This window comes from Lynx canadensis, chromosome F1 (assembly GCF_007474595.2).
Source record: "Lynx canadensis isolate LIC74 chromosome F1, mLynCan4.pri.v2, whole genome shotgun sequence".
Classification (NCBI taxonomy): Eukaryota; Metazoa; Chordata; class Mammalia; order Carnivora; family Felidae; genus Lynx; species Lynx canadensis.
The window spans coordinates 10,412,083-10,431,328 of record NC_044319.2 but is presented as its reverse complement, the minus strand read 5'-3'; the positions used below and the strand labels follow the sequence as shown (position 1 = coordinate 10,431,328).

The window sequence follows — 19,246 nt, the reverse complement described above, 5'->3', positions numbered from 1 at the left end:
CACGTCTTTTAAAGGCTCCTGTAGTTCTCACAATGGACGCAAGGAAGTTTTAGGACGCCAGGCAAAAGTCGACCGCTTTGCAGAAATGTCTCGGGGTGAGCCCTCTGCGTCCCTGGCTGGCTGGGGGCCTGTTAAATTCTGTTAAAACAAAATAATCTAGAAAAAGGGGGAATGACAATGTAAATGTGCTCGAGGACCTTCACCATGCTTTTCACTCCCAGCAAAAGATAAAAACTCAGAGGCCAGACAGGGGGTGGGGGTAGTCAGTGGAAGAAAGTGAGTTACTGGAAAGAATACCCAAAGTGTCTAGATTTTTCCTCATCTCATTGCTTACCAATTCCATGTGAATGGGAAAGAGTGGGAAGAAAAGGAAAAGCCAAAAAAGAAAAGGAAAACCAGAAACAAACCACCAAAAAAAGCCCCAAAACGGGAATGAGAAGAGATTCCCGAAAGAATGGTGCTTACAGCCCTGCTTGCTGATTTAACAAAACCTAGACTGTCCTGAACCTCCGAGGTCTCTGAGGCACCGAGAAGCTATTGCAAAGCCACGACGGACGCTGCCTCTTGCTGGAATGATGACAGAAGCTTTTACAAGGCCGATTCTCCAGCGAGAGCTCTGGGGTACCACGGGCTGGCTTTCCAATTAGCCCATTTGTGCCCACTTAAAAGGAAATGAAGCTTGTCTCCTTCCGCTGTCTGGGGACCCTCATTTCAGGCAGCAAGGACTCTGGCAAAGAATGTTAAGTGGTACCTTTTAGCCTCCAAACGCTACCGCACTCCTCAAGCAGGGCCTGACTTTTCTACTTCAGTTGCGTGTATGGCATTGATCTGAAAGTACCTGGAAAGAAGTGACCTTGGCATTCACCCTTTGCTAGTCTTGCTATGATGGGTCCACACACTGGTAAGATAAAGGGCGTGACGTTAAAGTAAGTCTCACACACGAAGCAAAAAACAAGAACAAAAACAAAGAAACCCACGCCTGGATTTTAGAGAGACAAACACCAACAAAAACCCTCAAACGGTGTCCAAGTGGCAGAGCTCGTGGATGTTTTCTAAAAACGACAGCCGAACAGGTGGTGCAGACACTGGGTAGAGGCCACCCTGGACGTGCTCCCGTCACCGGTATCCTCATTCTCCAACCCCAATAAAAGCTAAGACCGGTTAAGCCCTTAGACCAAAGGGCCACGTCTACTCGAATACAAAGATCGGCTACCACCTCCGGTAAGGCAAACCACACCTAAAGCACAGCGACAGGAATGTTTCTGACTTTGCTCAACTGTAAATGACCCTGAAGGAAAGCACAAAACAGCAAGACAATTTATATACACGTAGAGTCATAGCATCTTTTCATCATGCAACACTGGCTCCCCACATCGGATTAAATAGAATAGTCACGCATATCGTCTATACACGTCTTTTCCTCCCTCCGTGAATACACGTGTGCTCGTCCTTGCCCAGGTCTCCAAGGCCACACGTGGTCACGGGCTACACTTGCTGCGTAAGAGTCCAGTTTGGATCTGCTTCTTGCTTAGGACACGTTCTGGGTCTTCTCTCAATTTTTCCGGATGTCCGCATACACCACAGACTCTGACTTGTTAATCTTGTCACTGTGATGTCCGCCAGAGTGGTCTAACTGCGCATATATGACTGGGCCCTGGAGAAGAGAAGGACAGTTATTAGGGATCTGGGGAAACGGGTGGTCCCTTCGAGGGCAGGTGCAGAAGCAATCATTAGAGTGATAACATTAGGGTTCCAGAGTAAAGGGTTCCTTCTTCGGAAGGTCTTCCAGAAGATCTCTTAGGAGCAGGATGTCTAGGACTGACTTTATCACCAAGACTGGGCTGCTCTGGGACAGTTAATGCTGGTGCCCAGAGGTGTTACCTTACTCTGCGTGGCTGTGTATCTGTTTGGGAGTTTCTATACAATGCAATATTCCTCCTCAGGAATTGCCCTTATGTTAGTCCCTGTCACAGGGCTCCTCAACCCTTGGAACTGGGATCCGAGGACGAAGATGGGGACTTGTACCAGCCTGAGACCCACGGACGCGGTGAGCCTCAGAATGTTGCACGTAGGAAACCAGTGTGTTGGATGCCAGCAAAGTCACGAACGATTTGAACTGGTCGCTTTGTACAAATAGGTGCTTAAAAACACTTCAAATATTCTCCCATGTACATACCTACCGTATAATCCTTTTAGTCTGATCCTATCATAACCAATAAAAGTACTGCTTCTTTAATATTTAAGAGCAGGTAACTATTTTTCCTATTTCAAAATAAAAAACCAAGAAGCTACGATGCAAAGAAAACCCTGCACGGACGAGTGTAGAAGAGGTCCTCCCCTCGGCCTCAGCAGGGAGGAAGGGGGCTGCAGGGCCCCAGCGGGGGCAGCCAGGGAAGGTGGGCTGCGGGCGGGGGGGTTGGGTGGGGGGGGCGGGGCACAGTGAGTTCTTGGACGCCTGGGGAGGAGGTCTGAGCAGAGGCTGGGGTTTCAAATATCAGACCGGTGCTTGCATTTCATGACCCTTACAGACCCTTCCAACCCAGAGATTCTAAAATTGTAAACAACAACAAAATGGCCCCGACTGTAAAAGAAAAGTCCAATCAAACCCAAAGTCAACTCTTCTCCCCATCCAGGAAAACTCTCCTTGAGAAGTCGAATACTGTGCTTAATCTTCCAACTTTGGAATCATAAGCTCGGTAGCCAAAAGCCTGTGTTTCGACTAAACATCCTCATTCCCACCTAGGAGGCCCACAGCCTGCATCCCCCCGGGTGTCACGGCGGATCCTGGGGGGTGTGGGCACTCGAACTCGAACTGTGTCTCTGGCCCGCAGCCTGCCCACTAACAGACGGCGATTGAGACCGCTGTAGACTGTCCAGCCGACGGCAGGTGCACGAGTGAGCCAGCGGAGATCAGCTGCTCTGCCCCCCGACCAGAAGACCCACCCAACCAACCTAGAGAATTGGGAGCCGAATAAATGGTGGCTGTTTAAGCCCTTATGTTTCGGGGTGGTTTGTTACACTGCATTAGGTTTAACTGACACACTAGGGGAGTGGAACAGAAAGAGAACAGAGAAAGCAAAGAAGAAAAAGAACACAGAATAATGTGAGAATCAGTCAGTAAATGTTAAAATACCAATTAAGGCCTCTCATGTGAGACAGTGCGGTCTTTCATGACAAGAGGACACAACAATTTGTTGAAAGCAACTGGGAAATCACTAAAGAATAAAAGAAACTCCCTCCTGTTGATGGGTTTGGTTTTTACAAATTGCTTACCACTATCCAATGCCCTCACTCTCCTTCCCTCTTAGAATAGGGTCCTGAGGTCAGGGATTTTGTTAGTTACGTGCCTAGAGCAGTATTGGGCAGACCCAGTAGGTGCTGGGTGAAGGGCTGGATGACGTAATGGAACCAAAGGACTTCTGGGATGTAGGTCAAGATCAGGCATCTGCTGGCAGGTCTAGTTCAGTCTAAATTTTTTTTTTTAATGTTTATTTTTGAGAGAGAGACAGAGCACAGCGGGGGAGGGACAGAGAGAGAGGGAGACACAGAATCTGAAGCAGGCTCCAGGGTCTGAGCTGTCAGCACAGAGCCCGACGTGGGGCTCGAACCCACAGACTGAGCGATCATGACCTGAGCCGAAGTCGGACGCTCAACCGACTGAGCCGCCCAGGCGCCCCATAAGCCTCTTACTTAATTTGAAAGCCACTTTTATTCAAGCTTTCTGTTACTAAGTCTTCCAATTATAACAAAAACGGTGACCAAGGACAGACAAATAATACAGCAAACTTAATGTCCTGCCCGGGTGTTACATCTTTTGTAAATTTCCTTGTTAGTGCATTCTGGATGCTACTGGTCTTCTGATAAGATAACATGGAGGTATTTACTCATCCAAGTGGTCATTACTAATGCTATTAGATAGGATGACGCCTGCAGGCAGGAAATGGAAGGTTTTGCTGATCAGGGAACATGTCACGGTAGAACCCTTGGAGGAAAGCACCAAGGGATCGTCCGCAAATATTCCCATCCACACCCCTACTTCACCGACCTGATTGCTAAGGTGGGCAGCAACTGCCTAAACCTGTTCTTATAAAGCACAGTGCACCAGGGGCCCTTATAATTAAATACAGAAAAATGAGGGGTGCCTGGGTGGCTCACTCAGTTAAGCGTCCAACTCTTGATCTCAGCTCAGGTCTTGATCGCAAGCTTGTGAGTTTGAGCCCCACACTGGGCTCCACAATGGGCATGAAGCCTACTTAAAAAAAGAAGAAGAAGAAGAAGAAGAAGAAGAAGAAGAAGAAGAAGAAGAAGAAAAATGAGAAGGTCAACTTGCCCTAACCCATCATTTCAGAGACGAGAACAGACGCTGAAGTTAAATAATTCTCCCCAAGTTAACACCATTGGCTAGACCCCAGAGTCAGTGCTAGTTTGTAACACATCACTAATTGTTTTTTAAAAATTTTTTAAATGTTTATTTATTTTTGAGAGAGAGAGAGACAGAGCATGAGTGGGGGAGGGGCGGAGAGAGAGGGAGACACAGAATCCAAAGCAGGCTCCAGGCTCTGAGCTGTCAGCACAGAGCATGACACGGGGCTCGAACCCACTGACTGTGAGATCGTGACCTGAGCTGAAGTTGGACGCTTAACTGACTGAGCCACCCGGGCACCTCACACATCATTAATTCTTAAAACACTACCCTGAAGTTTATCTAAATACAAAGATTTCCTCAAGGCTGTTGGTCAGGGTATTAAAAAACAATAATGACAACAATTATTCGTTAGGCTATGTATAAAAAAATTCTCCACATAATGGAAAATCCTAAAAATGATCTCAACACCCCAGGAGACTCGAAGGTTCTCGAGGGCAGGGCCTGGGTGTTAATCACGCCTGCATCTCCTGTGTTCAGCCCACATTGCACGTACAGTAAGCGCTCACCTGTGTGTGGAAGTGATCAGAACATACAAAGGGATGATTAGATTCTTTAATTTTTTTTTTAAAGTTTTTATTTATTTTTGGGACAGAGAGAGACAGAGCATGAACGGGGGAGGGACAGAGAGAGAGGGAGACACAGAATCGGAAGCAGGCTCCAGGCTCTGAGCCATCAGCCCAGAGCCCGACGTGGGGCTCGAACTCACGGACCGCGAGATCGTGACCTGAGCTGAAGTCGGAGGCTTAACCGACAGCGCCCCTTGGGATGATTAGATTCTTAAAAGAATTATTGTTTGGTTGTGCCCAACTTATAAAACGTATTTAATCTCCTAAATTCCCTAATGAGGTCAAGTTTCCCAAACTGTGAAAACCATTGTGGCCTTAGTTTGAACAAACTGAAGACACAGCTACCATAAAGGATTCTGGAGAGAACCTCCTCCGTTAAATACTCTGGGGCTCTGAAACGTATGCACCCCTGAGACATAAGCTGAAGGTAGCGTGTGGTGGTGAATAAAAACACACACCAGGGTCACCTGCTAACGCTCTACGGGGCTTGCAGAGTAAGTGAAGCGAATGTTTTAACCTCAGGGTGACATTCCCTGTTGTAAGTTGACACGCCCACTAAACGCAAATCTAAATGAAACAAATACTAGAAGATACATTTGCTAGGAAATCACACGGTCCACTTCCAAGCCTTGGGTTAACTGGCACAGGATTGGTAAATTCCAGAAACGTGCAAGGCAGAAACTAGTTTTAACAAGCACCACTGGAAACTAAAAAGTTTGGTAGGCAAGATGAAAATAACCGAGGAAGACCCAGGGGACTCCAGGTCCATGCCACCTGAACAGAAGCCCTGCTTTACAACAGGACGGGGAGAGCGGGGGGCCTTCAGGGGTCTGCACTGAGCCCAGAGGAAATAAGCCAAGAATCGACTATGAGGAACACCCCAAAGCTAACCTGGTGTTATCTTGCAAATGCCGAAAAATGCCAATAGAGATCGACACGGTGAGTGAATTCTCACCAACCTCTAGAAAATGCCATCGAGTCAGGCCTGGGCAGAACCCTGGGGGGCTTACTCACAGGAAGTGAGGCAGTCTCTGACTCCAGAACAGCAGGCACGGCTGGGGGAGGTGTCTGCACTGAAAACGGGGTGGGCGAGTCTGCTTCCTGAACAGTGAGCCCTCATCTCTCCTTCCTCTGTTCAACTCCCAAGCCGGAGATCAGATTTCCTTCTGGAAAAATTGACTAACTCGAGAGAAAGGACCCTCTGCAACTGACACTTAGAGGCCCCGAACTGGAAAACAGCCAGCACTTTATACAAACAGTGAAGCCCCCCCCCCCCCCCCCCCCCCGCCGGGAAGCTCTATCTCTGCACAAAGAGCTGATCAGATTTGAGTACCTTACTTTTCAAATGATTTGATTTATTTTTGAGGGGGGGAGGGGCAGAGCAAGGGGGGAATGGGGATCCGAAGTGGGGTCTGAGCTGTCAGCACAGAGCCCGATGTGGGGCTTGAACTCAAGAACTGTGAGATCATGACCTGAGCTAAAGTCAGACACTCAACCGACTGAGCCACCCAGGCGCCTCCAGATTTGAGTACCTTAATTAAATATGATGGATAGCCAAGGATCATTGGGCATTTGAGTAAAGCTTCTAATATGAAAGACAGAAATAATAAGAGAAAAAGGCAATTCAAAAGAAACAGCAAAATCAAGTGATGGGAGAAAACATTTACAAAATCACATAAAACAGAAGAAAAAACGATATGCTCAGAGAGGTAAGACTATGCATTCATGAAAACAAGTACAGGACGTTATAATTAGAGAATAAGAAATAGCTCTTGAGGGGTGCCTGGGTGGCTCAGTTGATTAAGCGTCCGATTTCGGCTCAGGTCATGATCTGAGTTCGTTTGTGAGTTCGAGCCCCACGTCGAGCTCTGTGCTGACGGCTCGGAGCCTGGAGCCCGCTTCAGATTCTGTGTCTCCCTCTCCGTCTGCCCCTCCCCTGCTCATGCTCTGTCTCTCTCTGACTCAAAAGTAAATAAAACATTAAAAAAAAGTATAAAAAAAAAAGAAATAGCTCTGGAAAATAAAAAGCTGAAATTTAATATTCAATAAAAGTTGAAGATAATAGTGCAGAAATTTGCTAGAAAGCAGAACAAAAACTGCAAAACAAAACATAAGAAAACTAAAGGACTGATCTAGGAGTTGGTCCAATTCCTGGCAGGAATTTCCAAGAAGAGAGAACCGAAAATGGAAGGAAGAACATCTCTAAAGAATAATGGAAGAAAATCTCCTAAAACTGAGGGACACAGTTTTCAGACAGAAAGAGCCCATGGAGCAACCAGCACAATGAATAAAAGACTCACAATTTTATAAAATTTCAGAACACAAGGGATAAAAAAGATTCTGAGAGGTGGAATAAAACCGCTACCAAAGAAGCAGGAATCAGAACGCAGCAACTTAGCACTGGAGGCTAGAAAAATCGACAATGTCTCAAAATACTGAAGGAAAACAATTCATAACCTGGAATCCTACCCAACTGCATTATCGAGCACGTCAGAGGGAGGAGAGTAAAAACATGCTAGAAACAAATGTGTTATCTTACAGTTTCGGAGGCCAGGAGGGCTAAACTCAAGTATCAGCAGGGCTGCGTTACTCTGGGGGCCGTGGGGGGATCCCACCTCCTTGTTCTTCCCGGCTTACGGAAGCTGCCTGCACTCCTTGGCTTGAGACTCCGTCCTCTATCTTCAAGGCCCAAGGTATGGCATCTTCAAATCTCTCCCTGACTCTGACCCTCCTGCCTCTCTCTCTCACAAGGACCCCTGTGATGACACTGGGCCCGCATGGATTATCCAGGAGAATCTCCCCATTTCAGATCCTTGATCAGAGCTGTGGGGTCCTTGTGAAAGGTGAGGCAATACCTTCCACAGGTCCTAGGAATGAGAATCTGGACACCTCTGGGGTCATTATTCTGCTTATCAAACAAAGCCTCAAAATTTTTATCTCCTGTGCATCTTTTCTCAAGAAGTTATGGATGATATGTTCCACTGTGACATGAGAATAAACTAAAAAGGTGAAGACCTGAGGTCTAAATAAGAAATGAGTAAATGAAATTCCTTGGGGGAGGAGGCCCAGGATGACTGCTCTGCAGCAGCCTAAGGCACAACAAAGCTAAAAGATTCTAACAGGTATGTCTCCAAAAAGAAAATGAAACCAACAGAATATGTGGCATGTTTGAAGGTGTTCCAATTAGAGAGTTCTGAGAAGGAATATAAATATGTACTTAGAAAACTATGCAAACAAAAAATGAGGCAAATATTGGCTCCGTGAAAAACAAAAAAGTATAAAAGGAAGCATATATATGTGGTACAACAGTGAAAAACAAACAGGTACATGTGGCACTGAAATATACCTAACTACAGTGAGATACACACTGGGGAGAGGCTGTGTATATATATGTATGTGTACAGAGTGTGTGCTGGGAAGAAAGGCTGGGAGAAAAAGAAATGTATGTTCTCATTTTTCATAGTATGGAGTCAGTAGATAGTATCTAAAATTGAAGTACTGAAGTAGCAATGTGATAAAGTTGTTCAGAAACATGAAGAAAATATCAGAAGAAATAGTGAAAAGAATAGAAAGCGTTTGCTATTATTCTTTGATTTTTTTTCCTTACTCCCTTCTCTTTCCTTTCCTTTCCAGACTCCCATCAGATTGTTTGATATTGTCCATTTTCACTCGTCTGCCCGTCTCTTCATGCTTCATTTTGGATAATTTCTATTGCTGTGTCTTCAAGCTTACTGATCTTTTCTTCTATAGTGTCTAATCTGTGGTTTACACCATCCAATGTTTTGTTTTGTTTTATTTTGTTTTGTTTCCACTTTGGTCTTTTTTATATTTCCTCATTATGTCAAGGTTTCCTTTACATCATTCAGGTTATTTAGAAGATTCATCATACTTGTTTAAAAGTCCTGGTTCTATGAATTCCATTGTCTGTCATTTCTGGGTTTGTTTCTGTTGGCTGGCTTTTCTCTTATTTTTGTTTTTATTTTCTTGCTTCTCTGTACGTGTGGTAATTTTTGACTGGTGCTGGACTTGGTAAACTTTGCATTGTTGGGTGCTGAATTTTGTTGTATTCTTGTAAAGAGTGTTGGGTTTTGTTATGGCATGCAGCTAAAATACTTTCTTAGTTTGATTCTTTAAAGGCCTCCTTTTACGCTTTGTTATGGCAGATCCACAGCATCCTTATTCTGGTGCTACCTTAACCCCACTACTAACGCATGACCATTCTGAGGACCACGACCGATATTCTGTATATTATGAGTTCTCTGCACTCTGGCTTTTAGGAACACAAACAGTTCCTAGCCCTGTAGGATATCATATAACCTATTGCTTTTCAAGTGGTTCTTTCTCTGGTTGTAGGGTCTTTTCTCCCATGCATGCAAAAAACTATACTCAGAAAAGGCTCAAGGGAGCCCCACCACTCCAGATGTCTGAAACTCTCTTCTTCTCTGTGTAGTTTCTTCTTTGCTGCAGCAAGCCTAGCTATGTTGGCCTCTCCAAACACTGACTTCTGCCTCCTCAATTCGGTGAGACAAATGAGCTCCATTTCTGTTTCTTCTCCTGGCACTGCAGTGTGGAAACTGCTTCAAGACAGTAAACTCAGACGATCACAGGACTCCTCGTTTCCTTTCTCTTAGGGAAAACAGTACCATTCAACCTGTTTGCCAATGTCCCCAAACCATTTGTTTCCTAGTCTGCTTTCGGCAGGTGAGCAACTCCCACAGCACTTCAAAGGCAGAAAAAAAGTTTCCAAGGCTTTTTAGATCTTAGGCCCAACTCTCAAGCCTTTATTCACAACCCTATCTCATTCACAATCCAAATTAGTGTATGTGAGGTATACTGTGTTATCCTAAGAGAGACAGACAGACTAGGAATAAGTCATGAGCCCTGATGCTGTTATGACAGAGAATGTACGGTCTAGAAACTTGAGCTCTAGCCCTAATTCTGTTGTTAGCTGGGTATGAGCTTTTAGTAATTTAATATCACAATGCCTCAGTTTCCTCACTATGTATTAACACCTTTACTTCCTTTTGAATCCATCCGACCTCTAAAACACCTCAGGGAAAAGCTGTAACTAACCAAATTCCTTAGGATGCTTTCGACCCCAGAAGAACAAAATTGCTCTACAACAGAATTGTATATACTAAGCTGTGGAATTTTTGCCACGCCACAATTACAGTTACAATAGCATAGCCAAAACACAGTATTAACCGTGATGCTAGATTCTGTGCTAAGTTATAAATAAAAGTTCTTTCTCTTCTGTACTTCAAAAAAAAAAAAAAAGTATTTTTTTTTTTTTTTTTTTTTTATTTAGAGGGAGAGAGAGCACACAGGAGCAGGGGAGAAGCAGAGAGGGAGACCGAGAATCCCAAGCAGACTCTGTGTTATCAGCGTAGAGCCTGACGCAGGGCTCGAGCTCACAAACTGTGAGGCCATGACCTGAGCTGAAATCAAGAGTCAGACGCTTCAACGACTGAGCCCCCAGGCGCCCCTTCTGTACTCTCTATAAGAAGCAGAAATTGATGCCTTTCCTTGTTCATCCAGCCTACCAGTTATCCAGATAAATGTTGACTTTCAATTTCTTCTGAAGAATTCATACAAAATAATTTTTTTATTTTCAATACCAAGAATATCCCTGCGAATTCCTGGTCCTATAGAGGACCTCAAAACAGAATCTAGGTCTTTGGATTTATTTCCTTAAGCAATGAAGGAATTACACCTGCCAAAGCCGTTTCCTAATTTCATTCGGGCCCGAGGAGCCACGTTATTGGCGAACAATCTGTTAGTGGTGCTTGCGATCCTCCCCAGCCAGCGTATTTCCCCTCGTCCTCTCTTGCTCTGTTTTCTGTCTTACTCCGCTTCTGTCTCACGGCTCAGTGTCCTCTCCTGCACCAGGCAAGTGGCAGAGAGCACAGGGCGGCGGGCAAAAGGGCAATCAGCCGTTACCTGGTGAGATCCAGAAGGCAGGCTCTTTACTAGACCCTCTGTGTCGCAGGGGGACTTCCGGGGAGCCTGCTTAACCGGTGAGACACTCTCTGATGTACTGCAGCTGATGAGTTGGCAATGTGGAGAACAGATGTAAAAAAAAAAAAAAATTAATTAAAATAAAGGGGGAAAAATATAGAAATGCAAGTGATGACAAGATGAAACCGCAGATAGAACAAAACACGACAGAATGATGAGTGTCAAAATGATCACAGATCTTGAGACTTTTTTTAATCCCTGACACTATCTCTCGTAAGTCAGTGAACCTCCTCTGGGCTAAATACAGAAACCAGTACGGTGCCACCTCTTTGCCTCACTGTGCAATAATCCTGTCTCCTGAAGGGCCTCTGGCTATAGTGCCCATTTATCCTCTGGCCCCTTCGTGTGTTTCTCCTGCCGTCACTCCTCTGGGATAAAGGTTTACGGGAGTAAGCTAAGCCTTCGTAACAGCAATGCAAGGCGAGCCCCTGCTGAATTTATTTCCCGAATTACAGATCCACATCGAAGCTGTAGTCTTGGCTCATCTCATTCCTTTCATTCCCTAGTTCCCCATCTTCGGTGTCCCCCCGCCAGAACTACAACCAAACCGAAGAAAACCCAGGAAGTCATGAGTGATAAGAAACTGTGGAATGCCACATCACACAGGCTGGACTTTTTCAAGGGCCCGGGGCGGGGGGGGGGGGGGGTCTTTAACAACAAGGATTATCTCGTAAATAAAGAAGGGAAGGCAAATGCCGGGAGGGAACTCTTTAGGGATTCTCTATTGGTACTTGTCAGAGCTTTAATCCTTTCGGATGTATTTTTAAAGAAAATCTTAGGAGTTTGGCAAGGTTCACGTTCAAGTGTTGTTACGAAGACCGAAGCCAGCTGTGTGTTTAAGCTGCGTCTTCTCTGAAACGGGAAGCTTTGCATCCCAAATGAAAATAGTCTGAGTATCTAACACAGAGAGGGTCTCAATCACAACACAATTCATGCATAAAAGAACACTAAAACACACACACACATACACACACACACGCACACACACGCACACACACAAAGCCATTCTACATGAGGAACATATATATTCGGATAATCGTACAAGCCCCTAGGAAACCTGACAACCCAGTTTCACTGGGCTGGTATGCTCGACAAGTTGCCAGTGCAAACGCAGGACGTATTTGCGGACAAACCATAATAACTGTTGGGTTAGCTCGGAGCAAGCTAGTTAGTCGTCAACAAGGGAGATGGGCTGAATACGTACACACGAATGTTAACAGCAACGGGCGATGTGATTAGTTACCATGTGTCTAGTGTAGGTGGAAGGAGACCCCAGCCCTGTTACAGTCCCAGTGTGTCGTCTATGTCAGCTTTTCTTAAGAAGTGGAAGATAAGCAGGATCTGATCCCGGCACACCAAGGTAGAAAAAGGGAGGGGGGAAAAAAAACCGAAGTAAGAAGAAAAGCAGCATTCACCACGCCATGCAGGATTCGAAGGCACGCTCTTCTGCCCCTTTATTAACCCCAAAGCGAAGAACTACAGAGGCTGGTATGTCCCCATCCTGGATTAGTCTCCCGTTGAAAACCAACACTCCGGTTATATTTCCTCGTAAAGCACTCACCATGCAAGGGGGGGAGATACAGTCGGCAGAACAGAAGCATTCCGAGCAAACAGTATCTGAATTTGAACACTCGAGCTTGTTTAAAACACGGCACTCCTAAAGCCGGGCGCAGAGGGGCCCGGGTTCCCGCCGTCCACGAGCAAGGGGGCCCGGGGCATGCAACCCTCTCAGATCACCGTGCCTTCGGGCTGGGTAAGCCGCGCCCGCGCACGTGGGACCCGGCTCGTGCTACACCTGGAAACCAGCCTCCGCTCAGTCTTACCCCACGAGTTCTACATAGCTTACATGGGTCAGCTGTCCAGCTGGAGTCGGGGAGAGAGAAGGTCCTCAGTTAGGCACACACCCTCTGCTCCAAGGGAACAGCCATAAACAAAAAGAAAATCTATTCCCCTCTATGTTTGGGTGCCCAACTTTTACTGTATCCCAGTTTGGATGGGTCCAGCCATGCACTCCAGAATGATCAAAGCAATACAGCTGCTTACAAAAGTACAGAAAGGAAAAGCCCTCATCATCATGTCCGTCAGCTGAAGCCCTTTACTGGCTTCACTGCACCAAACCGAAGAAAGGGACACTGATCCCCCTGAAGCAGGGATTAGTGTCACAGCCCACGTCTGACAGCAGGCCACCGATTTCTGCGTGCCCACGTCGGCACGCCTCTGATTCCGGTGTAAATGCAAACAGTAAGTAACTAATTCTTCACAATTCTTTTTCCATAAAAAACACAGGCAGTTTTTGATTCCTCCCCCCACCCACCCCCGCCCTTCCCCCCCCAAAGCAGTGCTACTTACCCAGTGTAGTCTCGTTTAGAGTTTCTCCTTCTATAGAGGACAGCCAGGATCATGCTGATGAGCAGAGTGAGCCCTAGGACCACGGCAGTAACTATACCCACCACCACCCAAACTGGAAACACGGGCAAGATCTCTAGAGAGAAAGAACAAAATCGTTTTAAGGTGCTTTGCTACCAAGAGAAGACGGGGGATTTTATGAAATTAGTAAGCGAGCGCTTTAGAGGCGACCACGTCCTCTTTTATCGTCCGCGTTATGAACTTCTGGTGTCTAACTGAGGATGTACACATCCTAAAGAATGAGCTTCAGGGCCAAGCGTTTCTGCACACACAATCCCTCCCTTTCAATGCTCTGAAGTCAAAGAAAATCCAGGGTGTGAATTCACCTCAGTGTGCTCTCCAACAAAGCAGACTTTGTCTCAAAAGGAGACACCAGAACCTGCATTTCCTGCTTATTTTCAAAAAAAGGAAGAAAAAAAAAAAAAAAAAAAGGAGGGTTGGGGGGAGAAAGAACTGTACTGTTTTTGTAAACGTTGAAACTTTCTCCTGGAGAATGGAGAAGCAGTATTCATCTTCTCTCCCGGTGCCCACCCCACCCAAGCACAGCGGATTTGGTCTTAACTTCTGATAAACACTGAAAACTGGACACTCCCGAAACCGGACCAGCAGGCTCCAGGTATCCGAAGGAGGAGGCCGGTTGCTACAGCTGTGTGAGTGCGGCTCCCAGCACCCTGGCACGTGAGGAGGGACCACAGGTGCACAGAAACAGGGACATAGCTAGCACAAAAACGCCCCTTCCAAATACACCCGGAGATGGAACTCTTGTTCTCCAACTAAACCGGAGATAAAGGGGGCTGCACCATCACCGCCGAAATACTCAAGAAGTACCTTTCTCTACAACATAGAGCCTAATGTGTCCTGGCTGGACAACAATGTCAGGAGGGTTCTTGACATCACAAATATAGGTGCCGTTGTGTATAAACTGCATATTTTCTATGTTGATTGACGCATCTTTCTTGTCGAGGTCTCCAGCCCAGCTGATTCTGTCCTTAAACGGTGGGTAATTCCCAGGATACACCTGCCCTTGCGAGTAGTGGAAAAACTGCAATTAGAAAAAAAAGAACACATGAGATTTTCTAAAGGCAGACGCTCTAAACTCTGTAATAGGCATGCTGTGTGTGGAAGGTTCTTTTTTTAAAAAAGACTTCATACAGAAAGAAATACAACTTCGTATCACAAATAAGCTATGGAATCTAAGCCAGACCGTTTAGAAATCACAGGGTTCAATCCTATTTCAGTGGAAGAAATAAACTCATGTGTCATCTTAAATTTTCGCAATATACCCCTGATGTAGTGATTACTGCCCACTTTTTCATATAGAAGGAAAAGGAGACTCAAAGAAGCCATTTGCCCAAGGTTACAGTGATAACAGGTGATGAATCCAAAGTCAAAGTCAGGACCATCTGACCCTTCACAGCCAGTGATTGTCATCGTGACAGAGCCTGTGAATCCAAAAGTTTCAGTCTGGATTCATGAAGTTTACTATTTAGTTATACAAAGACATGAAGAAAACAAAGCCTAAATATGACAGATCAGTTAGTCTGATGGGTTTCTCCCTCTTAGGTATCAGTTTCCTCTGGAAATGGCATGGGTGTGTGAGTGGAAGCCCAGACACCCCCAATGTTCTCGCTTCTCTTTGAAGAGTCAGACTCTAGCTCACTCTTTCCTCACACCTGCTTTTAGTCAAGGAACTCCTTCCTCAAAGAAAACGTCGACAAGGGCTGGTCAAGCCCAGCACCTTGGAAACTAGATTAAGGCCTGGCAAGTGGGGATCTATCCTGATACCTGGCTTCAATCCAAGCATCTCGGCAGGAGGCCCGATGCCTTTCTTCTTATTCACAGGTCGGGTGATAGTGGGGCCAGGCAAACAAATCAGTAGGAGTCAACCACGAGCTCCACAATAACTCAAACGGAACGTTTTCAGAACCCTCTGAACACAGCAAATCCTCCCTATGATCGCATCCATTCCTAAGATTTAAGGACCATTGATATTTTGGTAACTCCCCAGCCCCTCTCTCCATCCGTGATGTTCCCCTGAGCCCTAGAATCTCCTCACCCAAATGCCTACTAACTTTACAACCCAGCTGCCTACCTCCAAATTTATCACCTTGCTCTGTAACCTCCACCTTCCACCTGTGTGTCCCACCTCAACGGGTGGATTATTCCAGTCTCTCGAACTATAATCCTGGAGTAATCCTTGATTCCTCTACCTTCCTTCCCATCCAGTTAATCTCCACCCAGTGAATCCTGTCAATTCTACCTCATACCTTTCTCTCTTCTCTCTACTGAAGTCCCACTGATAATACCTCATTTCATGCTCTCATCATCTTGGACTGTGGCCTCTTTACTGGCCTTGATCTCCTCTAACCCACCCTCCACAATACCTAAATGATCACTAGAAAATATTAATAGTAATAATTACATTATTATCATTTATCAAGCATATACCCCTATGCTTAATATAATCTAAATGCTTGTTAAGAACTATGAAGGCTCTCAGGAACTAAGATCTGGGTGGCTCAGTTGGCTGAGCATCTGACTTTGGCTCGGGTCACGATCTCATGGTTCAACGGTTTGTGCTGACAGCTCAGAGCCTGGAGCCTGCTTTGGATTCTGTGTCTCCCTCTCTTTCTGCCCTTCTCCACTTGCACTCTGTCTCTCTGAAAAATAAATTAATGTTAAAAAAAAAAAAAAACAACTATGAAGGCTCTCGGATTTTACCCTCCTTGGAAGTCTGTTAGAGTTTTTACTAGCTTGGAGATGATCTCATAAGAGAATGGAAGCAGGGCTGAAGTGTGAAGCTGGAAGTGACCTGTAAGACATTCTAGACAAAGTGCTGAGCATTGTTAGCAGTGGGAAACTAGGCTTTCCAACGAGAGGAGGGACAAGGTACAAGAACTGTTGTAGGGCTATGAACCTCGTGGAATGTAAGGTTGGATTGAAAGATGAACAGAAGTGGAGGAACAACCAAGGGGGCTACTGCACTAGTCCTAGCACGGTTTTTATCACGTGATGGAGAGCAGAGAAGCAGGAAAGCTGACGAGCGCTAAATGTCAGAAATCAAAACAGAAGACCCAGCAAACATTCGTATTTCCTGGGATGGAAAAGAAGTGGGAGCAGATAGGGAAGGGCAGGACCAACATAAACCCCCATAAGACTCAAGATTTTAAAATCTGGGTCATTAGACAAACACAGCTACCTGAAAAGAACTAGCAAAGAAGGCAAACAGAGGGGAGAAAAGACGAGTTCCAGCTTAGACATGGGGACTGTGATTCCACGGCCCAGAAAAGGCATCTGTGGTATGCCGGGCTTCAATTTGCCTGAAAATCTGTGAAAATCAAAAGCATCCTGCTCATCTTCTTATACACGTTCTGACACCTGTGAGTTAAAAGATCTTCCAGGGGCGCCTGGGTGGCGCAGTCGGTTAAGCGTCCGACTTCAGCCAGGTCACGATCTCGCGGTGCGTGAGTTCGAGCCCCGCGTCGGGCTCTGGGCTGATGGCTCGGAGCCTGGAGCCTGTTTCCGATTCTGTGTCTCCCTCTCTCTCTGCCCCTCCCCCGTTCATGCGCTGTCTCTCTCTGTCCCAAAAATAAATAAAAAACGTTGAAAAAAAAAAGATCTTCCATCAATAGCTAAGCATTCTGGAACTACCTGTAACCAGGCTGGTGGGGAAGTACCAATGGGTTAGCTAAATACACTCATCAAAAATACAGCATGTTCTTTATAGTAAGTCTTGAGGTATGTTCACCTGCCTTGACCCCCTCGGCAAGAATGTTTGTAGAAAGAAACATTATTGAAAGAAAGTTATTACCATTGGACATCTTCCAGGGGATGTTTAATTTGCTGTAGACTCAACAATGCCCCCCATGTCTACTCTGACCGAAGACTTCAGCTGGGAAACCCTCGCAGGTTTAAACAATTCTTCAGACTTTCTTGAGTAAACCTACGCGTGCTTGCTTTTGCCTCTACAGGAAGCATGTTGTGCACTGAGGCCACATTTGTGTGAAGCAGCAGTAAGTTTTCCCAGGGGTGTGTGTGTGTGTGTGTGTGTGTGTGATGCCTGCTCTCACTCACTCCTGTGCTACCACACACAGAATCACACCCAGCCGGACCCGGTGAGCACTCCCGGACTTGACCTTAGCCTTCCTTCCTTCTTGGTACAACACCCAGGGCTTCCTCCTTTTTTATATAAATCCTGGGGGACACAGGTCCACCCAAGAATTTGGAAATCGGGTACATATTCCAACCCAGTGCAACCGAGATTTTCTTTTGGAGACTTATTTCAACAGAAGATACATAGCTTTGAGAACGTCACATATGAAACGGAAGCCACTGAGGCTAAACATAAAAACGGTTTTATTTCAGGGGCTATAGTTATCTCAATGCACACCCCCAAGTTTTCCCAGAGAAGACCCTCAGGAACTCAGGACCTAGAGACAATGGACAGGTAGTCCCTCTGTTCTTTAAGGAAAGGCATCAAGGGTAAATTCTTAACACAAGGCTTTCTGCAAAAAAAAAAAAAAAAAAGACGCTTCAAAATGTCATAGCAGCAGCTATGAGGCAGATAATTCCCACTAGAGTTTCTAAGCTGTGCCTTCTCAACAGGGGTGACATCTCCCCTGGGGGGGGGGGGGCAAATACTGGCTCTAAGGGCAAGGGAGAAAGAGAAAAATACTTCGATCTTTTTACACATAAAGCACAGATATGCAATGTATCTGTAGTATTAAAATTGCATGGGGCATCTGGGTGGCTCAGTCGGTTGAGGGTCCAACTCTTGATTTTGGCTCAGGTCATGATCTCATGGTCATGGAATCAAGCCCTGAGTCAGGCTCCGTGCTGAGCATGGAGCCCCCCCCCCCCCACTTTCTGTCTCTCTCTCTCTCTGTGCCTCTGTCTGTGCCCTGCTCTCTCTCTAGAAAAAAAAAAAGCCAACAAACCTATAAATAAATAAATGAATGAATGAATGAATGAATGAAGTTTCGTAGATGGGGGGCAGAAATTGGGAAAAGTGTGTTTTAAAAAGACTCCTTAGGGGGCGCCTGGGTGGCGCAGTCGGTTAAGCGTCCGACTTCAGCCAGGTCACGATCTCGCGGTCCGGGAGTTCGAGCCCCGCGTCAGGCTCTGGGCTGATGGCTCAGAGCCTGGAGCCTGTTTCTGATTCTGTGTCTCCCTCTCTCTCTGCCCCTCCCCCGTTCATGCTCTGTCTCTCTCTGTCCCAAAAATAAATAAACGTTGAAAAAAAAAAATTAAAAAAAAAAAAAAAAAAGACTCCTTAGGAAGGTGATCATGAACAAAAAGACTGAGAAACAGTGCTTCAAGCAATCCCTAAAGCCTAGAGTTGGTTATCAACAAATGTTTCCATCTGAGAGAGAAAGAACATGTAAGGGAAAAAAACAGAGTAACCAGAGTGCAAGAAAACGGGGTGTGAATGACTCCAGCCCGGATGGTGTGACGACTCTCGGAGCAGGTCCCCAGGCCCTCCCCAGCCTGTAAGTGGGGAGAAGTCTCCTTCCTCGTGAAGGTGAGGGGGTAATTACATCCGGGTGAGGACCAACAAGGTAACTCGTCATCATGCAAGAGAAGAAGTGGTCGGGAAGAGAAATGACAGACTCTGTCCCAGCTGCGCATGGACAACCGGGACTGTGAAACACTGTGAAAGCACATGCTGATACTTAAAGGACGGTCAACACGCAGACGGAACGGAAACACGGTGAGTTATGCCTGCTAGCCACCTCAGGAACTAGACCTAGCAGGAGCAGACTTGAACAATGTCCCCCTGGGCCCTCACAGCAGCCCCAGAAGGTGTGAGCATCCCCCCTCTTTGGGACAA

At 46.0% G+C, this 19,246-nt stretch overlaps 1 protein-coding gene across 1 annotated transcript in view; it reads right to left on the bottom strand.

Annotated features, from left to right (window-relative positions):
• Window positions 1-1,317: 1,317 nt before the first annotated feature.
• MPZL1 (myelin protein zero like 1) overlaps window positions 1,318-19,246 on the bottom strand; it is a 63,981-nt gene continuing 46,052 nt past the window's right edge. The window contains exons 4-7 of the mRNA XM_030302584.2: window positions 14,245-14,458; window positions 13,360-13,492; window positions 10,933-11,035; window positions 1,318-1,654 (exon numbers count right to left, since the gene is read on the bottom strand). Of these exons, the coding sequence (XP_030158444.2) occupies window positions 1,553-1,654; window positions 10,933-11,035; window positions 13,360-13,492; window positions 14,245-14,458 (552 nt within the window). The 3' untranslated portion in view covers window positions 1,318-1,552. The remainder of the gene's footprint in view (window positions 1,655-10,932; window positions 11,036-13,359; window positions 13,493-14,244; window positions 14,459-19,246) is intronic.